The following is a 20,487-nucleotide window of genomic DNA, read 5'->3' as shown; positions in this document are numbered from 1 at the left end:
CGAATGTGAGGGAGCTGCTGGCAGTAATTTTTGTCCTTGTTAGCACTCTGGCCATTGTCCCACCAACATGGCTATGTTAGCATCCAATCCTGGCCTCAAGCATAACTTCTCACCAACATTTTCATTTTGGAAATCCCTGGATGACCCTGGTGGAGTTCAGCCAGTATCTGGCAGCGACCTTTGCTTGGGACAATCATTGTTGCTCCACATTTGCCATTCTCTACTATGGTCTTGTCTTTACAGGTGCAAAAAGGTTTCATTTCTCATTTTGATGGCCCTTTGGTTTCCCCATCACCATCAGCTGTTTCAGTTTTGCAGGATCAGATCTTTCTGCGTCCAAAGTCTGGTATTGCCAACTGTGACTGGAAGTGTGTCCAGAAAAGTTAATACCATTATGGACTCCTTCAGTGACAGTACTACCGGTGGTGTATCTGCCAGGAGAAGGTGGCTCGGTGCATTTGCATTTACTACCTGGCCTCCAGGCAATGTTCCAACTTGTAATTATATGCACTTAGTATTAGCATCCACTTCTGAATTCAGCCTGAAGCTATGGGCAGCACTGCCTTGTCCTCTTGAAGTAGACATGGCAGGGGTCCATTATTATTACAAATTTACATCCATAAAGGTATTGGTGGAACTTGCTGACTCCAAATATGACTGCCAAACCTTCCTTCTCTATCGGAGTGTATTTACACTCTGCGTTAGCCAAAGTCCTGGACGTATACGCTATTGGACATTCCTCTCCATTGGACCACCTATGAACTAATACTAGCCTGATGCCGTACAGGGAGGCATCACATGTCAATATAAGATCTCGCTTGGGATCACAGTGTGCCAACACCTTAGAGGATGATAGCTGTTTCTTTACTTCTCTGAAAGCTATGGCTTGGCTACATGACCATTTTCAAGGCTGACCTTTTTTAAGAGTTCATGCAAAGGTGCCAGGATGGAGTCCAGGTTATATATAAACTTCCCATTAAAGCTCACCAGCCCAAGGAAAGACCTAAGCTCTGATATAGATGTGGGAGCCAGGGCACCTTTGATCACCCTCACTTTATCTTCCAATGGGTGTAACCTGGTCTTTTCAACTCTGTAGCCCAGGTAGATCACTTGGGGTGCCTGGAACACATATTTTACCCTGCCCACCTGAGAGAAACATCTAAGGGCTATGTTCAAGTTCTCTAAGTGCTCCTTATTGGTCTTCCCTGGTATTAGCATGTCATCTACATTAATGGCGACCTGGGTAGAACTTGTAAAATATTCTCCAGCGTCTGCTAATAAATTGCACAGGCTGATGGTACCCCAAATGGCAGTCTCATATTGGTACAAATCCTTATGGGTATTAATTGTAGCATATGTCTAACCGCAATTGCAAATACGCAGGGCTCCTGTTCAACTTTGTGAAGGACAGGCCCCCTTCCAGCTTTTGTATAAATCCTCTACGTGAGGGATTGGGCATTTGTCCAGCTGCGGAAAGTGGTTTCCCATTTATTTAAAATCCTCAAAAAGGTAAACCAACCCGTCGGGCTCACGAACGGTGTGACCGGTGCTGTCCATTCTGCAAACTGGACTGGTTTGATGATTCTTTCGCTTTCCAGCCTTCTGATTTCTGCCTCAACTTTTGCCCATAAGGCAAATGGTACTGGGCAGCCTTTGCAGAATTGCAGAATTGCTTCCTGGTCAATATGCAAGGTGGCTTTGGTTCCTTTGATAATTCCTAGAACTTCCTGAAAAGTGTCTGAGTATTTAATTAGGACTTCACTCAGGCAGCCATTTTCTAAATCGACAAATGTTGAATCAATCTTTCTCAACCAATTTTGCCCCATCAAGCTTGGGCTGAGCCTTTTACTACAATTGGTGGTAATTTAACCAGCTGCTTCTCATAAGAGACCGGAATCAAGGTTGTACCCTTAATCTGTAAAGGTTTCCTGCTGTAGCTTCTCAGTCTAGTTGAAGTCTTGTGCAACCAAAGAGTTTGGAGTCCAGGGTTAATTTGTTAAAGACTGGTTCCACGATCACTGAAACAGCTGTGCCAGTATCAATCTCCATTAGAACATGGTGACCATTTAACCAGACATTTACTTTGATTGGTTCTTTTGAATTTAGATCTAGTGGGACTCTTTTGCTGTCTCGAGTCTTCACACCTGCAGCAATCACAATCGCTTGTCGACCCAGATCCTGAAGAAAATTTTAACCTTTTGGCTAAGCTTGGCTTTGTTTTGGGGTCTAGCTGTAGGCTGATCTAGAGACCCTCTGTTCAGGATGTGAGGTTACATAATTGCCTTCATTCAAATGATGTTCCCCAAGCTCAGTTGGACTGCGAGCGTGTCCACTTCCGTCGAAATACCTAGCAACTCATATGCTCCATTTGACTCATGTTCTATTGATAAAGACAGTTGTAGTGTCTGTTTTAAGTCCAGTTGGGCTTCACCTGTAGGCTCTTTTGAATGGTTACATCATTAATCCCACATACCAAATGGTCTCTCAGCATCTCATGAAGGGTTAAACCAAAGTCACGTACCTCTGCCAGTCATCTTAACTCAGTAAAAAATGCCAATACTGATTCCTCTGATTTTCGAATTGCTGAGTAAAACCAATAGCGTCTCAGAATTAGAGGCAGCCTGGGGTCATAATATTCCTTAACTAAATTTGTCAACTCTTGAAAGATTTTAGTATCTGGTACCTAAAGGAAAGTTTGGCTCCTAATACTCAAAAAAGCTGTGGGTCCACAAGCTGTCAGGAGAATTACTCATTACTTTTCATCTGCCCCAATGTCATTTGCCTGGAAAAAATAATGCATTCTTTCCACAGTCTTCTATGGCAGGATTGAATGAGTCAAGCTTCCCAAATAATGGCACGATGCCAGATATGGTGACCCCAACTCAAAGACGACTGTTGCGAGCAAATTTCTTCAGGAGCGTGCTTTTCTCTCATCGCTACTGAAATAACTCTATAAAGGCCGGTATCCTGTCACCAAGTCACCCTTTATTTACATGTGAAGAGTCCTTGACAATGATCCAGCTCTGTCAGAGCCAAACTCTCATGGTGAACAGGATGTCTCACACTCCTGTTCTTATCTGTCAGCCAAGGCTCTCTGATTGGACTAGATTAACTGCCCCAATCAGGGAACTCATATTCTATGAGGTCCACGTGGCTGACTCGTTACAATCACTATGATAACATTACTGATTTAACAGTACAATGGTGATGAGTGATCAGGACTTGCTGCAAATTCGGACATTTTCTGGAAAACGTTGGGCAAGATCAAGTTCATTCAGTGCAGGAAACTGGCCAGAAAATTAAGAATAATGCACGTTGATAGGCCATTGTAGAACATATTTTTAAAGAATTCAGGCTTGACATGCAGGCGAAATCAACATTTATTGCCCATCCTTTGCTTTTATTGACAGATAGCAACCTGAACTGTATAAGTCTATGAGATAAACACGCTCCCCACAGTTCTCTTTAGGAGGAATTTCCAGGAATTTGACCCAATAATGATAAAGAAATGGTGATAAATGCCTCAGCAAAGCATATTTTGGTGGAAGATCTGGAGGTAGTGGTGCTCCCATGTGTCCTTTCTCCTCCTAGGTGGAGGAGATTAAAGATTTGCGAGATGAGATAGAAGAAGCCTTGCAGTTGCTGCAATGCATCTTGTAGCTGGTATGCCTGAGAGCTACTGTGCACTAATGATAAAGGAGTATTTTATAGTGGTGGATTAGTTATCCAGAATGAACTGAATTTCATGGTAAATGGCAAGTATTCCATCACAATCCTGACATATGCTTTATTGATGGTGAAACAGTACTGTGAAGTCCGAAGGTGACCTTTCTGTTGTAGACTACCCAGCCTCTGACCTGCTTTCATATCCATAGTATCTATGTGTAGGTCTCATTGAATTTCTAGTCAATAGGGACTCCACCTAGATAAGCATAGTGAGGAATTTGAAAATATAATTCCACAGAATGTAATTGGAAGTGCTTTGATTTTTGCTGGCGATGGTCAGAGGTTGGCACAAGTGTGGCACAATTGTCACTTGCTACTTATTAGTCCAAAGCCTACTGGTGTACTTGGTCAAAATGCTACAGTGGTGACAAGGTATTCACTCTTGATTCAGTGTGCAACATTAAATGAGGTCAGCAGTGCCATCTCAGAGCTCAAAACTCGAGCCAACACTCTCTCTTAACTTGCTCAACTGAAGCCAAAGGAAAGTTCACTTCCAATCAACAATACTTAAAAAGATCATCAACAGTTAATTGTTGGCTGATTACTTATGGCAATTGCTTTAATTCTACAAGCGTTCAGTGTTTTCTGTGTTGCCAATGTCTTCAGGAAGTGCTATGACAGATGCTCAAGCTTTTATTACTGACTTTAAGGCTTCTACATAAACAAGTAGCCCTAGAGATGTGTGAAGTAGTAGGCATTCCACTCGAAATGCAGCATGTTTTGGAGAATAACACAAGCCACAAACAACAGGACAAGTTTCTGAAAGATGAATGAGGAGAAGAGTGATCTAACCAGGACACCATATCCACCCAGTTCAATGTTCAGTATGCCGGCAGCAGTCAAAGAGGCTTCATACTGTGATAGTACACTGCACCAGGGGCATTTGAGATATCATTCAAACCACAGAGTTACTACTGAGCAATGTGGATTAATCCACTGACCTCAAGCCTGATGACAGGCAGTCTGCAACCCATGCAGCATGTACATGAAATATGACAGAGCAGATCAATGGCATGATGAAACAATGCTTTTGCTGCTTGAATTACTCAAGAGGAGCTCTGCAATCACTGACAGAATGAATGTCAAAATTCATTCTCATCTGCTGCACACTGCATAACCTGGCCATGAGGGACCAGCCCTTGCCACCAGCTGTATGACAAGTACCTCAGAAGCAGGTATACGAGGAAGAGGAAAAGGAAAAAGAATACAGGAGGCAACTTAACTAACCCCTTGATTTTACTAGGCAGGGCTAACCAGGTGACCAGGTAACAGCAGTTCTCCAATTACCCTGTACCAATAGTCCCACAACCTATCATAACATCCAATTGACTACAATGCAAAAATAAAAGCCACCATGACAACAATTCCTAACCAAATTCAGAAATTAAAATATTCCACATTACATACAAACATTAAACTGGTTACTTCTGCGCAGTCCCTTTGTGCCTTTGCCTGCCCTCATGCTGCTGTGCAATTTTATCACAGTGTTGTAGGTGGTAGAAGGTTTATGAGTTGAAGTGGAGAGCAACCTTGAGCAGCTCTAAGTCTGAAATCCTAGCTGCATTCTGCAGCACCTCAGGTGGAGAAGCAGTTCTGAGGAGACAGAGTTTCACAAATTCAAAATACTAGGTCACATGCCTTCAAGAAGCTTTGACTCAACTTGCAGCTTCAATCTTTGCTTTTACTGTAAGCACTGCCTCTCTCCATTTCAAGTTGCTGCCTCACGGATTGTGTGGAAGCACATCATTACAATGACTCCTCTGAATTAGGAACACCCACTGCCTGCTCTACTCTAGGACATAGTTCCAGCATACAAGATCTTATTGACTTACTGCAAGAATGTAACTCCACCTAATCAATTATTCCGGCACTCTGGGTAATGTAGTCTGACCAAAGTTACGCTCTCACCTCCTGTAGAAGCACTGGACTATTACAGAATTACGGGACCCATGAGGCACTTGACAGAAACAAAAATGCAGCAGGCAAGACAGGGTAAAGCAGTTCATAAGAATGAGATAAACCAATTCTTGGCAGTGCTACAAGACACTAATTGTAGGAAGCAATATAGATAATCTGAACAATTATGAGTAAAAGTTCAGAGTTAAAGTGGCATTTTTTTCTTACATATGGCTTGTTTTCAGTTTGTGGATGTGACCAGATTTGAAGATGATGCTGAATTTATATTACCTGTTAGACACATATCTTACTTTCATGTCCAACTATGTATTATTAATATTTTAAACAGAAAAAATCATGCGTTTGTAGAATGCCCTTCATAATTTCACAAAAGTACATTTCAGCTTTTGTAGTCAATGTAACAGGAAACTCTGACACCAAATTTGCATTTGGCAAAATTCACAAACAGGAAGGACTGGATGCTGAGGACGAGATTGGACTTTTTTTGGGTATTACAGGTTTCTTTAAAAATCCAAAATTGAGTTCACAGCTCATGCACACACTTCCAATGCAAAGTGTTGCAGGTACCATGTTGATAAAACTTAGTGACATACATGTAATGTTTCCTGGAAATAAGCGAAGTAGGCAGACCATAACATCAGTCACTGAACAACATTGTTCTAACACCAACACTGCTATTCTGAAGCAAAAGGCTTCAAACAGCACCTCTTTTAACCTTGCAGCTCAACAAGCATGATTGAGACTGACAATAAAAGGGGGACAAATAAAAGACCTGCAAAAAGGAGATGCATCAGGATCTATTATTTCTCTCCCTGGCACTAGCTGACAGAAATAGCAAAGGCAGTGGCAGATTGGGAGGTCAAATGCTGTCCATTGAGACAGGATAACAGGTTTATGTTCTGTGAAGCCACTGCCACTACCCTAAACAGTGCTACAATAATCCCAGTTATTTGTTAGGAGAACAGATTGTTGATTTGCTGTGATTTTCTGCAAGCTCTTGAGTAGAATGTAATCCATAGCCATTATGGCTTTTAAAATTTCAGTCTGAACTTCCACGTCAGTACACACTTGTGGTGGAAGCTGTTTTTTCATTCATCAGAGGATGTGTGCACCGCTGATTGGCTCAACATTCATTGCTCATCCCTAAATGCCCTTGAGAAATTGATGGTGAGCTGCCTTCTTGAAGCACATTTGGTGTAGATGGACCCACAATCTTGTCAGGAAGGGAGTTCCAGGATCCAGGTAAATTGTGAAATATTACATCCAGTTTAAAACTTTTAACTTTTGTTGACCACTCCAAGACCATTAGGGCTCAGTTTTCAGTGCTAAATTTCAGTGAGGCATAACAGTGTTTGTTACAGCTCTTGGTCAGGGTTGGATTAGATTGGAATACGGGTGAAGGAAAACATGAGGTTCTGTACTGCATTTAACAAATGGCACTGGAAATAGCAAATGAAGTGGCAGAGACACCACTGATAGATTTAAAGGAAATTTCAAAAACCTGGTCGGTTGACCTGGTGGGTTTACCTGGTCCACGCTTTTTATCAGTTGGTTCTGAAAGTCAGGTAACTCGGGGAATTTCACATATTTTATAAAATTTTTAACTTTTGGTGATGACTATGGGGAAAGCAGGGCTGGATTTCTCACACACTAACCCAATGAGTTGTAAGATCTTGCAGATGCAGTCAAGCAACTTTTAGCTTATGAATTAGCAATCCATTAATAATGAACTGAAGGACAAAATCTTGTTAACTGCATGATAACTGACTTCTACTCAGAGATAAAGCTCCTCTATCTGTATCCTGAAAATGTCTATTAAATTAAACTGCAATTTCATTTATTAGGAGAACAGCCTGTCCTCAAGTTAGGAAAATGTACCTGAAAAGCTAACAACTTTAAACAAAAACATGGGGGAGAAAGAAAGAATATATGAAACCTGGACTGTTTACAACAAAAAGAACAGGAAAATCTAATAACAAGTTGTGACTTCCACTTTGTGCAGGATTTCAGAGGAATATCTTGTAAGAAATTCAGAAGGCAAATGGGTTAAAAAATACAGGAATGTTTGTCACTATTCTGTGAATCATCTTACCTGTTCAAATTCACCAATAATGTCCAACGAGGTCATTAGACTGTCCCAAAGTAACCTATATGGGCCAGGGCGAATGTAATCCACTATCCTATTTGGAAGCTCCTTTACAATCCCTTGAGTTTTGTACCTGGAATTTAAATTCAATTGTCTTGTTAGAAGCTATGCATATGTTCTTTTATATGAAAATGCAAATCTTTCTCAAAAAGGAAGGATTATGATGCTTATTCCCACAGGAATTATGTTTTAAACCAGCATAATTATTCTTATCTCCTCATAAACTTCTACCTCATGTAATCTCCTGCATTTTTCCTCGTAGTTTACTATGACCCCTCCTAAATTAATGTTAAACTTTGATTTTACTGATTTTATACCGATGCTCAAATCACTGGTATAAATTAAAAACAAGAGGTCCCAGGACCAATCACACATCCTGTAGACCTGAAAATATTCCACTTATTACTCCATTTCCCTTTTGTTCTGAAAGCCAAAAGCTATCTAACCACTCAGCTTAATTCCCTTTAATAACATGTTCCTTACTTTTAGTAATAAATCTCTTGTGATCCATAACAAACTACCTCTGAAAATGTGTAAATCAAATACAGGATACTTTCTGGATGTGTATCCAAAGCTTTGGATGTCCTGTGCAACAAACACTAGAATATTTGCCCAACTGTCCTCTAAGGGGAGGTGACTTTTATAGGACTTTAGTGAAGCTAAGCAATTAATGTGTGAATGGTAATTTCCAACTAGTTTTACCTGAAGCTGATTTTGCACCTTGCATCCCTGAATCCCCATCAGATGAGAGTATTGATCTATGTCATCCTGCAGCCATGTTTCTGGAATGGCTGTCAGCTCATGCTTATTTCTATTTGCACAAGCGAATATGCAAACAAGGAACAAGAATAGGCCACTTGGCTCTTCGAGCCTGCTCTGCCATTCAGTAAGATCATGGCTAATCTGATTTTAACCTCAACTCTACATTCCTGTAAACCCGTGATAATCTTTCATTCCCTTGGTTATCAAAAATTCATCTAGGAAGAGGAGTAGACCATTCAGTCCCTCAAGACTGTTCCACCATTCAATAAGATCAAGGTTGATCTGTAGTTTCACTTCATAACCTGTCTTTGGCCCATTTCCTTTAATACTTTTGCTTAACAAAAATTTATCCATCTCAGATTTAAAACAACAATAGTACAGCTATTTCTGGGATGCTATTTGAATCCTGTCTAGTGAAAACTGACACAAACTATCTGATCAATTTGCTTGCCATCTCTTCACCTTCCATTAGTAATTCCACAGATTCATTTTCTATGGGACTATTTTTTTTCTTAAGTATCTGAAGAAATTATTTTTACCCGATTTTATATTTTTGGCTAACATTCTCTCGTACTTTAAATTTTATCTCCTTCATCTTCTTGTAATTGTCTGCTGTTTTTATATTCTGTGTTATCTGCCACCTTTCTTTGCATAATTATATGTTGCTTTGAGTTTGATACTATCACTGACTTTTTTTAGTTAACCACAGATGGGAGATCCATTCCTTTGAACTCTTATTATTTGTAGGAATGAATGGATCTATTCTGTTCTTTCTGGAATATCCCCTTAAGTGTTTGCCACTGCATTTCTTTGACCTGTCTCTTAAATTGACAGTCCACTTTCACAAGCTCTGCTTTCATGTCCTCATAATTGCCATTGTTTAAATTCAGAATATTAGTCTTGGACCCACATTTAAACTGTATGTAAAATTCAATTATATGGTTGCTACTACCCAGGGGTGTTTTCACTGTGAGGTCAATAATTAATCCTATTTTATTGGCCAAATTGCTTTCAATGCTATGGGAATTCAGGTACAGAGCCTTCAATTTTGCCCGTTTGTTACTTTTGTAATTTCTAATCTTATTGGCTGATTTACTCTTAGATCTCTTTCGTTATTCTCTCTTATAATTTCCCATATTAATAACTTTCTATTTTGCAAGGTCACTTCTTGTTAAAACATCTGTCCAGATTTGATCCCCTGACCCCACGATTTAATTTAAAATCTTGTCTACCTCCCTAGTTCTATGTATTCTTGGAATACTAGTCAACACGGTTCCAGTGTAGACTGTAGGTGCAGCCTGTCTCAATGGTATAGCCCCTATTTGCTCCTGTACTGGTATCAGTAGCCCACAGACTGGAAACTTCTTCTCTCTCATCATTTTTAACCATTGAGCCATGAATTCATTTCTCTTATCTTATTTATCCAATACCAATTTTCATGTAGCTCAGATAATAATCCAGAGATTGTTACCCTTGAGGTTCTGCTTCTTAATTTTGTGACTCATACTGACTATGCAGAGCATCCTTTCTTCTGCCTCTGTCATTGAAACCTATGTGGACCAGGATCCTCCCCTCCCAATGTCAGTTCCTTTCCAGTCCAGGCACATGTCCCAAACCAACAAGCTTGACAGCCATTTGGACTCTGGCTCTTTTGCATCAGAAAACAGTACAAATTTCTCTCACTATAATGTTCACTACCAACACTACTTTTCTTTGCTGTCCCCACTTGACTGGCTTCCTGAATCACAGTGCCATGGTCAGTTAGCTTACTCATGTGCAGCTACCACTCTCATCCAGACAAGCTAAAAGAACCTCAAGCCTGATGGACAATTATAGAGGTTGAGGCTCCTGCACACTGTGTCCTCTTATCTGCCTCAGCTGTATCCACATTCCCCAATCCCTGATCACTAACCAAGTCAGAAGACACCATCCTCTAACACTGAGATAACTTTCCTCCTCCCTGATATGTCCTACTGTTTGCAGCTTGGCCTCCAGTTCATGCACTAAGCTCAACTTAACTGCAGCCACAAACAGATACATAATTGCAATGGATTATACCAGCATCCACATCTTTCATACTTCCCCACCCCCTGCCATCTTTATTTTGTGATAATTACTTTATTTCTGACTTAGTTAATTTACAATAAAGCCTACAACTCCCAATAAGCTTATTACTCACTGTAAACTGCACTAAAACTTCATAAGACTTCACAATATCAGATAAATTAACCAAAATTTTTTAAATAGATAAATAGGCAAAACAGTCACCACCAGTTATTTATTTGTGTTCCCGAGACATCACTTCATTTACTTCTTTGAATGTGGTCAACTCATTGTCTGAGCCCCAACCCCAGTTTCGAAACCTCTCCCTTCTCATGCTGCTTTGAATCTCTTGATCACCCCCTCTTGTTCCGTTTTGAATCTCTTGGACCATTCCCGTCTCATTCTGTTTTGAATCTCTTGGACCATTCCCCTCTCACTGTCTTTGAAGCTCAGAGATCACTGCCCTCTCATGCAGATTTTAAGCACTCAGTCCATTGTTCTCTAGCATCGTTTTAAAGCTCTCAATCTCCTTTCATGTTATTTTGAAGCTCACAGGTTGCTCCTCTGCAATGTGGTTTCAACCCATACCTCATCAAATTCCCATTGATTCTTTTTACTTTTACCACTGAATGCTGTTTCTAAAGTCTTACCTATCTTATCACCTATGATGTTAAACTGATTGGCCTATGGTTATTTAGAATGTCTTCAGAGCCATTCTTGAACAAAGGTATTGCTATTTTCCAATTTCCTGATACCTCACCTATACCTTGGGAAGGCTGGAAGATGACTCTACAGTATTCAATAGTTTTCACAACTCCTCAGGTAATGAAACGGCGCTTCTATTTTCTCCATACCTACTTCCCTTAGCAACCAGGGATGAAAACCATCCAGATCAGACAACTAAGCCACTCTAGGAACAGCCAGCCTTTCCAGTACATTCCATCAATTTTTACTCAATCCACAGCTTCCACCATCTCCAAATCTATCAATTCCTTATATTCATTCATGGGATGTGATTTCACTGGCTAGGCCAGCATTTATTGCACATCCTTAAATGTCCCGACAAAAGTGGTGGCAAGGTGCCTTCTTAAAACACTGCAGTTCTTGATGTGTACGAATACCCACAGTACTGAATAGGGAGGGAGTTCCAGGACATTGACACAGTGAAGGAGCAGTAATGTAGTTCCATGTCAAGATGGTGTGTGGCTTGGACCGTAACCTGCAAGTGGTGGTGTTCCCTTGAATCTGCTGACCATGTCCTTCTGGATGGTTGAGGTCACAAGTTTGGAATGTCTTGTCAGAGGAGCCTGGTGAATTACTGCAGGGTACACTGACTGCTTGGAGTCAGTGGACTGGTCTATATTCAAGAACTCAACAGCCAACCCAAGTGACTATGCCACTACCATCACAGACTTTATCAGTAAATGTGTAGAGGACTGCTGCCAAAGAAGTTAATCCCAGTGTTCCCCAACTAGAAACCATGGAAAAACCGGAAGATCCACTCCCGACTGAGGTCCAGGTCTGAGGTGATTAAGTCGGGTGATCCTAATCTATACAGGACATCAAGGTACGATCTTCGCAAAGCCATCAGAGACACCTAGGTCTGGTACTGTCCAAACTAGAGTCCCAGATTAACCACAGGATCACATACTGACTGTGGCAAGGCTTACACAATATAACAAGCTACAAAGCAAAGTTGATTAGAATCGCTGACAACAATGTTTCCCTCCCTGATGAGCTTGATGCATTCTGTGCTCATCTAGAACAGAAGGTCAGTGAAATGATGTCTCCTGCCCCAACAGCCTCGGGTGCACCTGTACCCACAGTCACCGCTGCAGACGTCAGATCGGCCTTCTTCAGGGTGAACCCATGGAAAGCGACTGGTTCAGATGGAGTCCCCGGCAGGGTACTCGAGTTCTGCATGGACCAGATGATGGGAGTATTTGCAGACATCTTAACGTCTCCTTACTACGATATGAGTTTCCCACCTGCTTCAAGAAGACCACTATCATCCCAGTGCCAAAGAAAAATCAGGCAGCATGCCTTTATGACTACCACCTGGTGGCTCTGACATCCATCATTATGAGGTGCTTTGAGAGGGTAGTAATGGTACACATCAACTCCAGCCTCCCAGATTGCCTTGACCCACTACATTTCACCTGCTGTCACAATAGGTCCATTGTAGACACCATTTCCCTGGCCCTACATTCACCCCTGGAACATCTGGATAATAAGGACACCTATGTCAGACTCCTATTTCTTGACTTTAGCTCCATCTTCAACACCATAAATCTAACAAAACTCATCTCCAAATTCTGAGACCTAGGGGTCTGCTCCCACCTCTGCAACTGGAACCTCGACTTCCTGACCTGCAGATCGCAATCAGTAAGGATAGGTGACAACACCTCCTCTCCTCTCCTCTCCTCCACAATAATCCTCAACACCAGTGCCCCTGCGTACTCAGCCCCTTACTATACTCCTTATACACTCACAACTGTGTTGTCAAATTCAGCTCTAACTCCATTTACAAATTTGCTGATGACACTACTGTAGCGGGTCAGATCTCAAACAACGAGTCAGAGTACAGAAAAGAAATAGACAGCTTTGTTGAATGGTGTAAAGTCAACAATCTCTCCCTCAATGTCAGCAAAATGAAGGAGCTAGTCGTCGAGTTCAGTAAGCAGAATGGAGGATATGCCCCTCTCTGTATCAATGGTGCTCAGGTGGAGGAGAGAATCTAACCATCACTCCTTGATGCTCACTGGCATTATCATTGCTGAATTCCTCACTATCAGCATCTTAAGGGTTACCATTGACCATAAACTGAACTGAGCCAACTATGTCAGCACTGAGGCTCCAAGAATAGATCAGAAGCTAGGAATTCTGCAACAAGTAACTCGCCTCTTATCGCCCCAATGCCTGTCATCCATTTACAAGGCAAAATTCATAAATGTGATGGAACACTTTCAATTTCTCTGGATGTATGCAGCTCCAAAAACACTCGAAGTTTGTCACCATCCAGTTTGTTTGATTAACACTGTATTCTTCACATTCAAAATTCACGATCTTGACCTCCAATGCACAGTGTCTGTAGTGTGTACCGTCTAATTTGATTCATTACTGTCACGTGTACTAAGATAACAGTGAAAAGTATAGTTTTGCATGCTAACCAGACAAATCATACCTTACGTAAGTACCTCAGGGTAATAGAACAGAATGCAGAATATGGTGTCACAGCTACAGAGAAGGTGCAGAGAAAGATCAACTCTAATATATGAGGGGTCAGTTCTTAAGTCTGATAACAGCGGGGAAGCAGCTGCTCTTAAATTTGTTGGCACGTGTTTTCAAACTTCTGTATCTTCTGCCCGATGGAAGAGGGTGGAGCAGACTGTAACCAGGATGGGAAGAGTCTTTGATAATGTTGGCTGCTTTCCTGAGGCAGCAGGAAGTGTAGATGGAGTCAGTAGAAGGAAGGCTGGTTTTCGTGATGGACTGGGCTAAGTTCACAACTCTATGTAATTTTTTGTGGTTTTTGGCAAAGCAGTTGCCATACCAAGCTCTGGTACTTCCAGATAGGATACTTTCTATGGTGCATCTATAAAAATTAGTAAGAGCCACTGTGGGCATGCTGAATTTTGTTAGCCTTCTGACAAAATAGATTTGTTGGTGTGCTTTCTTCATTGTAGCTTCGACATGGACGGATCAGGATACATCGTTCGTGACATTTACTCCTCGGAACTTGAAGCTCTCTTGCTGGAGATGGTCACTCTGTCACTTGTGCAATGAATGTTAATTGTCAGTACAAATCTGGATGTTTTCGGGTTTACTGCATATGGACACAGATGGCTTCAGTAACTGAGGAGTCATGAATGTTGCTGAACGTTGTTCAATTATATTTTTGACCTCATGATGGAGGAAAGATTATTGATAAAACAAGTGAAGATGACTGAGCCTAGGATACTACTCTGAGGAACACCTGCAGTGATGTCCTTGGACTGAAATAATCAACCTCCAACAAACACAGCCAACATCCTTTGTACTATGTATGATTGCAACCATATAATTTTCCTCAATTCCAGTTTTGCTAGGACTTCTTGATGCCACACTTTGTCGAATGCTGCCTTGATGTCAAGGGCAATCACTCTCACCTCATCTCTGAAGTTCAGCTCTTCTGTCCATGTTTGTCTCAAAGCTGTCATGAAGTCAGTAATGAGTGACCCTGGCAGAACCTAAACTGAGTGTCAGTGAACAGTTTATTACCTTGCAAGTACCATTTGATAGTAGTATTGACTACCGTTTCCACCACTCTGCTGATAATCAAGAAAAGATTGATAGAGCAGTAATTGGCCAGGTTGAATTTACACTGTCTTTTGCAAGTTTGTGTGCAGTTCTTTGCAATTTTCCACAGTGGATAGATTCCAGCGTTATGGCAGTGCTGGAACAGCTTGACTAGGGGCACAGCTAGTCTTGAGCACAAGTCTCAAGTACAATTGCCAGAATGTTGTCAGGGTCCATTGCCTTTGTAGCATCTACAGCCTTCAGCTGCATCGTGACATCCTGTGGAGTTAATCAACTGATGACAGCTGACCTCTTGAACTACTACAGGCCATATGCTATGGATAGACTCACAATGCTGTCAGTGAGGGAATTCCAGTATTTTGACAAAGTTGCAATGAAGGAATGGTGATATATTTCCAAGTCAGAATGGTATGTGGTGTGAAGGGGAGCAAACAGGTGATGGTAGTGTTCCCATGTATTTGCTGCTCTTGTCCTTCAAGATGGAAGTGGGCACAGGTTTGGAAGGTGCTGTGTAAGGATCTTTGCCAAATTTACGCAGTGCATCTTGTAGATGGTACACACTGCTGCTACAAACTCTTGGTGGTGGAATACTAAATATTTATGGTTATGGTGCCAATCAAGCAGGCTGCTTTGTCCTGGATGGTGTCAAGCTTCTGGTGGGTTGTTGGAGCTACACTAATCAGGGACAACCCATCCAAGTCCATGCTGGATACTCCATCCTATTTTACTTTTATTGGACTTTTTTAATCTTGATTTTATAGGACTGATTAGATTGCTAGGCCACTTGATAGGGCAGTTAAGAGTCAATCATATTGCTATGGGCCTGGGGTAACGTGGGCCAGGTAAGGACAGATTTCTTTTCTTGAAGGACATTAGTGAACCGGACAAAGTTTTAGGACAGAGATAGTAGGAATTGCAGATGCTGGAGAATCTGAGATAACAAGGTGTAGAGTTGGATGAACACAGCTGGCCAAGCAGCATCAGAGGAGCAGGAAAGCTGATGTTTCGGGCCCAGACCCTTCTTCAGAAATGGGGGAGGGGAAGGGGGTTCTGAAATAAATAGGGAGAGAGGGGGAGGCGGATAGAAGATGGATAAAGGAGAAGATAGGTGGAGAGGAGACAGACAGGGCAAAGAGGCGTGGATGGAGCCAGTAAAGTTGAGTGTAGGTGGGGAGTTAGGGAGGGGATAGGTCAGTCCAGGGAGGACGGACAGGTCAAGGGGGCGGGATGAGGCTAGTAGGTAGGAGATGGGGGTGGGGGTTGAGGTGGATAGGTGGGAGGACAGGTTAGGGAGGCGGGTACGAGCTGTGCTGGTTTTGGGATGCAGTCGGGGGAGGGGAGATTTTGAAGCTTGTGATATCCACATTGATACCGTTGGGCTGCAGGGTTCCCAAGCGGAATATGAGTTGCTGTTCCTGCAACCTTCGGATGGCATCATTGTGGCACTGCAGGAGGCCCAGGATGGACATGTCATCTGAGGAATGGGAGGGGGAGTTGAAATGGTTCGCGACTGGGAGGTGCAGTTGTTTAGTTCGCACTATCCTTCGCACCTTCTATCCGACTCCCCCTCTCTCCCTATTTATTTCAGAACCCCCTTCCCCTCCCCCATTTCTGAAGGAGGGTCTGGGCCTGAAACGTCAGCTTTCCTGCTCCTCTGATGCTGCTTGGCCTGCTGTGTTCATCCAGCTCTACACCTTGTTATCTCAAAGTTTTAGGACAATCTCTTTGTTTTATAGTCACCACTATGGACACTAATTTTTACTCCACACATATTTAATCAATTAAATTTAAGTTCTCCATCTGCTATGGTGGGATTCAAAGTCATGATCCTGAGAATTAGTCCAGGCTTGCGTCACTTCTCCACAAAATAACTACAATGCTACCATTTCCACTCACTTTACCTGCTCTGTAACTTCCTTTAATATTTTAGAATGTTTACCATTAGGATCTGGTGGCTTTACTAGTTTAGTCAGAGTACATTTTAAAACAAAAATTCTTTGAATATTTATCTCTGGCAATAGATCTTCCATTTCTTTGAAAGGCCCAATTTCATTTTCATCTGTAAAAACTAATGCAAAATATTCATTAGCCATCTCACATTTTCTCCATCTCAGGATGCCCTTTATCATCTCTAAATGATCCCACCTCTTTTTCAGAATCCTTTTATTTCCTTATTCACAATTACAATAGTTACTACGTTTCACAAGTATTTCACTAGTTGCAATGAAATTTGGGAAATCCCAAATTTGTGAAAGGTGCAATGTTAATGAAAGTATCTCTTGCACTTGCTATTTCTCTGTATTTGGTCTGCCAAACTCATTTAATACTTACTAAATCCCTTTTTGCTCTTTCTTTATATTTTGTTTTACATTTTAGCCATCAATATTTTTAAAAATACTTACAGAAATCCTCCAAATTTTTCTGAAGGTTTCCTCCAAACAATTACGTCTTTCTATGAAGATAAGAAACGAATCAGTCATAGTGTGAAATAAAGCATCAAAAATACATTATTCGTTATCATTTAAAGCTTGTAATAAGGTAGCAGCTTTCAAAATGCTCCAGAATTGCCAAACCATCACCTGTAAATGAAAAGGCGATACTGAAAAACAAAGGAGGGTCATGTTTTCCAACTTATTTTGGGCATCACACCAAGAATTCAAACTAAAGGTGCACATGAATAAATAAAAGAAACCTGAACTGAGACAAAGTTGTTAATGGTCTCAAACAAGGAGGAGTAGCACCAAAATGGCCTCAACCTACAGCACTGTGCAATTGAAAGAGCTGATAGATATGAATATGTAGAAAGAGGTGCTTTTACATCTCCCTTTCACAATCACCAGATATCCCAAAGTGTTTTACACCCGATGAAGTACTTTCGAAGTGTAATCAACGTGTTAATGTAGGAATTGCAGCAAATTCCCACAAACAGCAACATGAAAGGTAAACAGCTGGTGTTTAAAGATTGAAAAACGAGTTAAAGTAAATTTGGTTTTGTTAAATATAAAGAGTAGGATTAAATACAAAGGCAAAGATCAAAGGTTACCATACAATTTGCTGTCAAGGCCATATCTGAAGTGTGCATGAAATTTGGGATTTCCCATTATAAGAGGAATATAACATTCTTTGTGAAAGTGCAACTCCCATTTACCAAGATGATTCTAATGGGAACTCAGTTGTGAGGAATAGCTAGACGAACAAAAACTTTATTCTCAAACTGAGAAGCATAACATTAACTTTGACAGCTATTTAAAATTCTAAACAGTGTATACAGATAAATAACTTCCATTGACAGCAAAACTGAATCTTGAGGCAATGATCTTTGCTAACATTAGTAAATTGGTTAGAAAGAGAATCACAAAACACCACTTCACTGGTATGAATGGAACCATGAGGTCTACTGTCAAGTCAATGAATGGCTGTGATAAGGCAGTGTCAGTAGCTGCAGCATGATTGTAAGTGGCAAGAGTAAGTTCCATCATGGAGTCCCTCTTAAAGGAAAATAAAGATAAAAGTCAGAAAATTAAATCACACTGTACAAATGTTCCCATCATCCACACACACGCACATAGGCAAATACTAACCTTGTAAATGCAGAATGAAACACATTGGTAAGAAGTTGAAACAGCAAAAGTCTCCAAAATGGAAAGACAGCAAATTATTTGGGACATAGTACATGTTAACATAACTATTACTGATCAGTGCATGAAATACTTACTGTTTTCTTTCCAACTCTCCATTCACTGTCACCGCTGCAGTAATATTTAATAAGAGTGCTTTCAACTTCTGCAGCCAGTCTTTGTGCATCAAGTAAAGTTTCCATTTCTAGTAAACTGCAAGATTAAAAGATGGGAAACAAATCAGACAATTTCCAATGAAAAGTTGAACTGTTGTAGCTGAATTTTTAGATGCTATTTGTGGGATGTGTTTATTGCAAAGTGTCAAACACAGCCCAAACTCTCAACTCACTTACAGAACACTAACTAATAACTACTGCATACTGAAGAACTTTTGGCCTTGATTACAGGGATGTAACTACGAAAAAAGTTTGACTGTAAAATGAGAACTTTCCTAAACAGTGCTAAACAACTTCTTTGGGCAGTGGGTTATGAAAAATTTTGGCATTGGAGATTATCATTGCCTCTGTATTATGATGAGCAATTCCCTTCCCCCAGTTCTCATTCCCATCTCACTCCATCAAGCCTCCCACTGGTTGTTCCACACCATTTGAAAACCAGAGGAGTCAAAGGCCCCAAGTTCTCAGAAGAGTTCTCTTCCTCTTATCCTACAACATTTTTGTTTATCCACTTGTGGGATGGGACTGTCGCTGCTTGCCTGTCCCTGGTTTCCCTTAAGAAAGGGAAGAGGTTGTGGTGAGCTGCCTTTTTTAACCACTGCAGTCCATGCGCTGTAGGTAGACAGACAATACCTTTAGGGTGGGAATTCCAGGATTTTGACCCAGCGACACTGAAGGAACAGCAATATATTTCCAAGTCAGGAAGGTGAGTGGCTTGGAGGAGAACATGCAGGTGATGGTGGTCCCATGAATGTGCAGCTTTTGTTCTTCTAGACGATAGTGAGTGAGAAAGTGCTCTCTAAGGAGCTTTGGTAAATTTCTGCAGTACATCTTGTAGATGATATATATTGTTCCTAATGAGTGTGGTGGAGACAATGAATTTTTATGGATGTGGTGCTAATCAAGCAGGATGGTGTGTCCTGGATGGTGCCAAGCTTCTGGACTGTTGCTGGACTGCATTCATCAAGGGAAGTGGGAAGCATAACTTCACATTCCAGACTTGTGACTTGTAAATAGTGGATAGGCTCTGGGGAGTCAGGAGATGAGTAATGCATTGCAGGATTCTTAGCCTCTGATCTGCTCTTATAGCCGTTGTATTTATATGGCTAGTCTAGTTCAGTTTCTGCAATTCCCAATGGTTCTATTATGGAGAAAGCGGTGGAGGGCCGCAAAAAGCAGTGCTAAATGTTTTTATATGCCCTATAAACATGGATTATAGCAGCTCCTTCTTGCTATTGTCTTGGTCTCGGTCATGGCGCTCAGTGGAAGACATGATGAAATCTGAGAGACACTATTGCTCCTTTAAAAAGTTCCCTCACAGCAGCAATGGAATATTCCGTATTCATACCAACAAGGTTCCCTGTTGATTACAGAAATTTATGACATTTTCCAAAATAAAATAGGTTTACTATGAGTACAAAAGAAACATACCACAAACAACCACAGCCTAAGCTTCTTTTCAGAATCTTGACATGATTATAACTAATATTGCAGACAATTTTACAGAAAAATCAGCTACCTTGAGCTGATAAAAATAAATGTCAGGGCAATTTTATCCTTCCCAATAATATTTCAGGTATGGTATGACTACTGCCTTGTATAGTTTTAGCAAGACTTTCCTATTTTTATGGTCCATTCTCTTTGAAATAAAGACCATTTGCCTTCCTTATTATCTCATGAATTTGGATGTTAGCCTTTTGTGTTTCGTACACGATGATCCCAAATCCCCAGTGCTGCAAATTTTTATAATCTTTTTCCATTTGAATAATATTCAGCTCCTCTATTCTTCCTGCCAAAATTT

The 20,487-nt window shown here is 41.0% G+C and overlaps 1 protein-coding gene across 4 annotated transcripts in view; it reads right to left on the bottom strand.

The window, feature by feature from the left end:
- stard4 (StAR-related lipid transfer (START) domain containing 4) overlaps positions 1-20,487 on the bottom strand; it is a 58,547-nt gene that overhangs the window by 8,974 nt on the left and 29,086 nt on the right. For all 4 annotated transcript variants that reach the window (XM_048619655.1, XM_048619662.1, XM_020529349.2 and 1 more), the window contains exons 3-5: positions 18,609-18,723; positions 17,296-17,345; positions 7,736-7,862 (exon numbers count right to left, since the gene is read on the bottom strand). In XM_048619655.1, coding sequence (XP_048475612.1) covers positions 7,736-7,862; positions 17,296-17,345; positions 18,609-18,713 — 282 coding nt within the window. In that variant the 5' untranslated portion in view covers positions 18,714-18,723. The remainder of the gene's footprint in view (positions 1-7,735; positions 7,863-17,295; positions 17,346-18,608; positions 18,724-20,487) is intronic.

Source organism: Rhincodon typus, chromosome 3 (genome assembly GCF_021869965.1).
Source record: "Rhincodon typus isolate 14 chromosome 3, sRhiTyp1.1, whole genome shotgun sequence".
Lineage (NCBI taxonomy): Eukaryota > Metazoa > Chordata > Chondrichthyes > Orectolobiformes > Rhincodontidae > Rhincodon > Rhincodon typus.
This window is presented reverse-complemented; position numbering and strand designations above follow the sequence as displayed.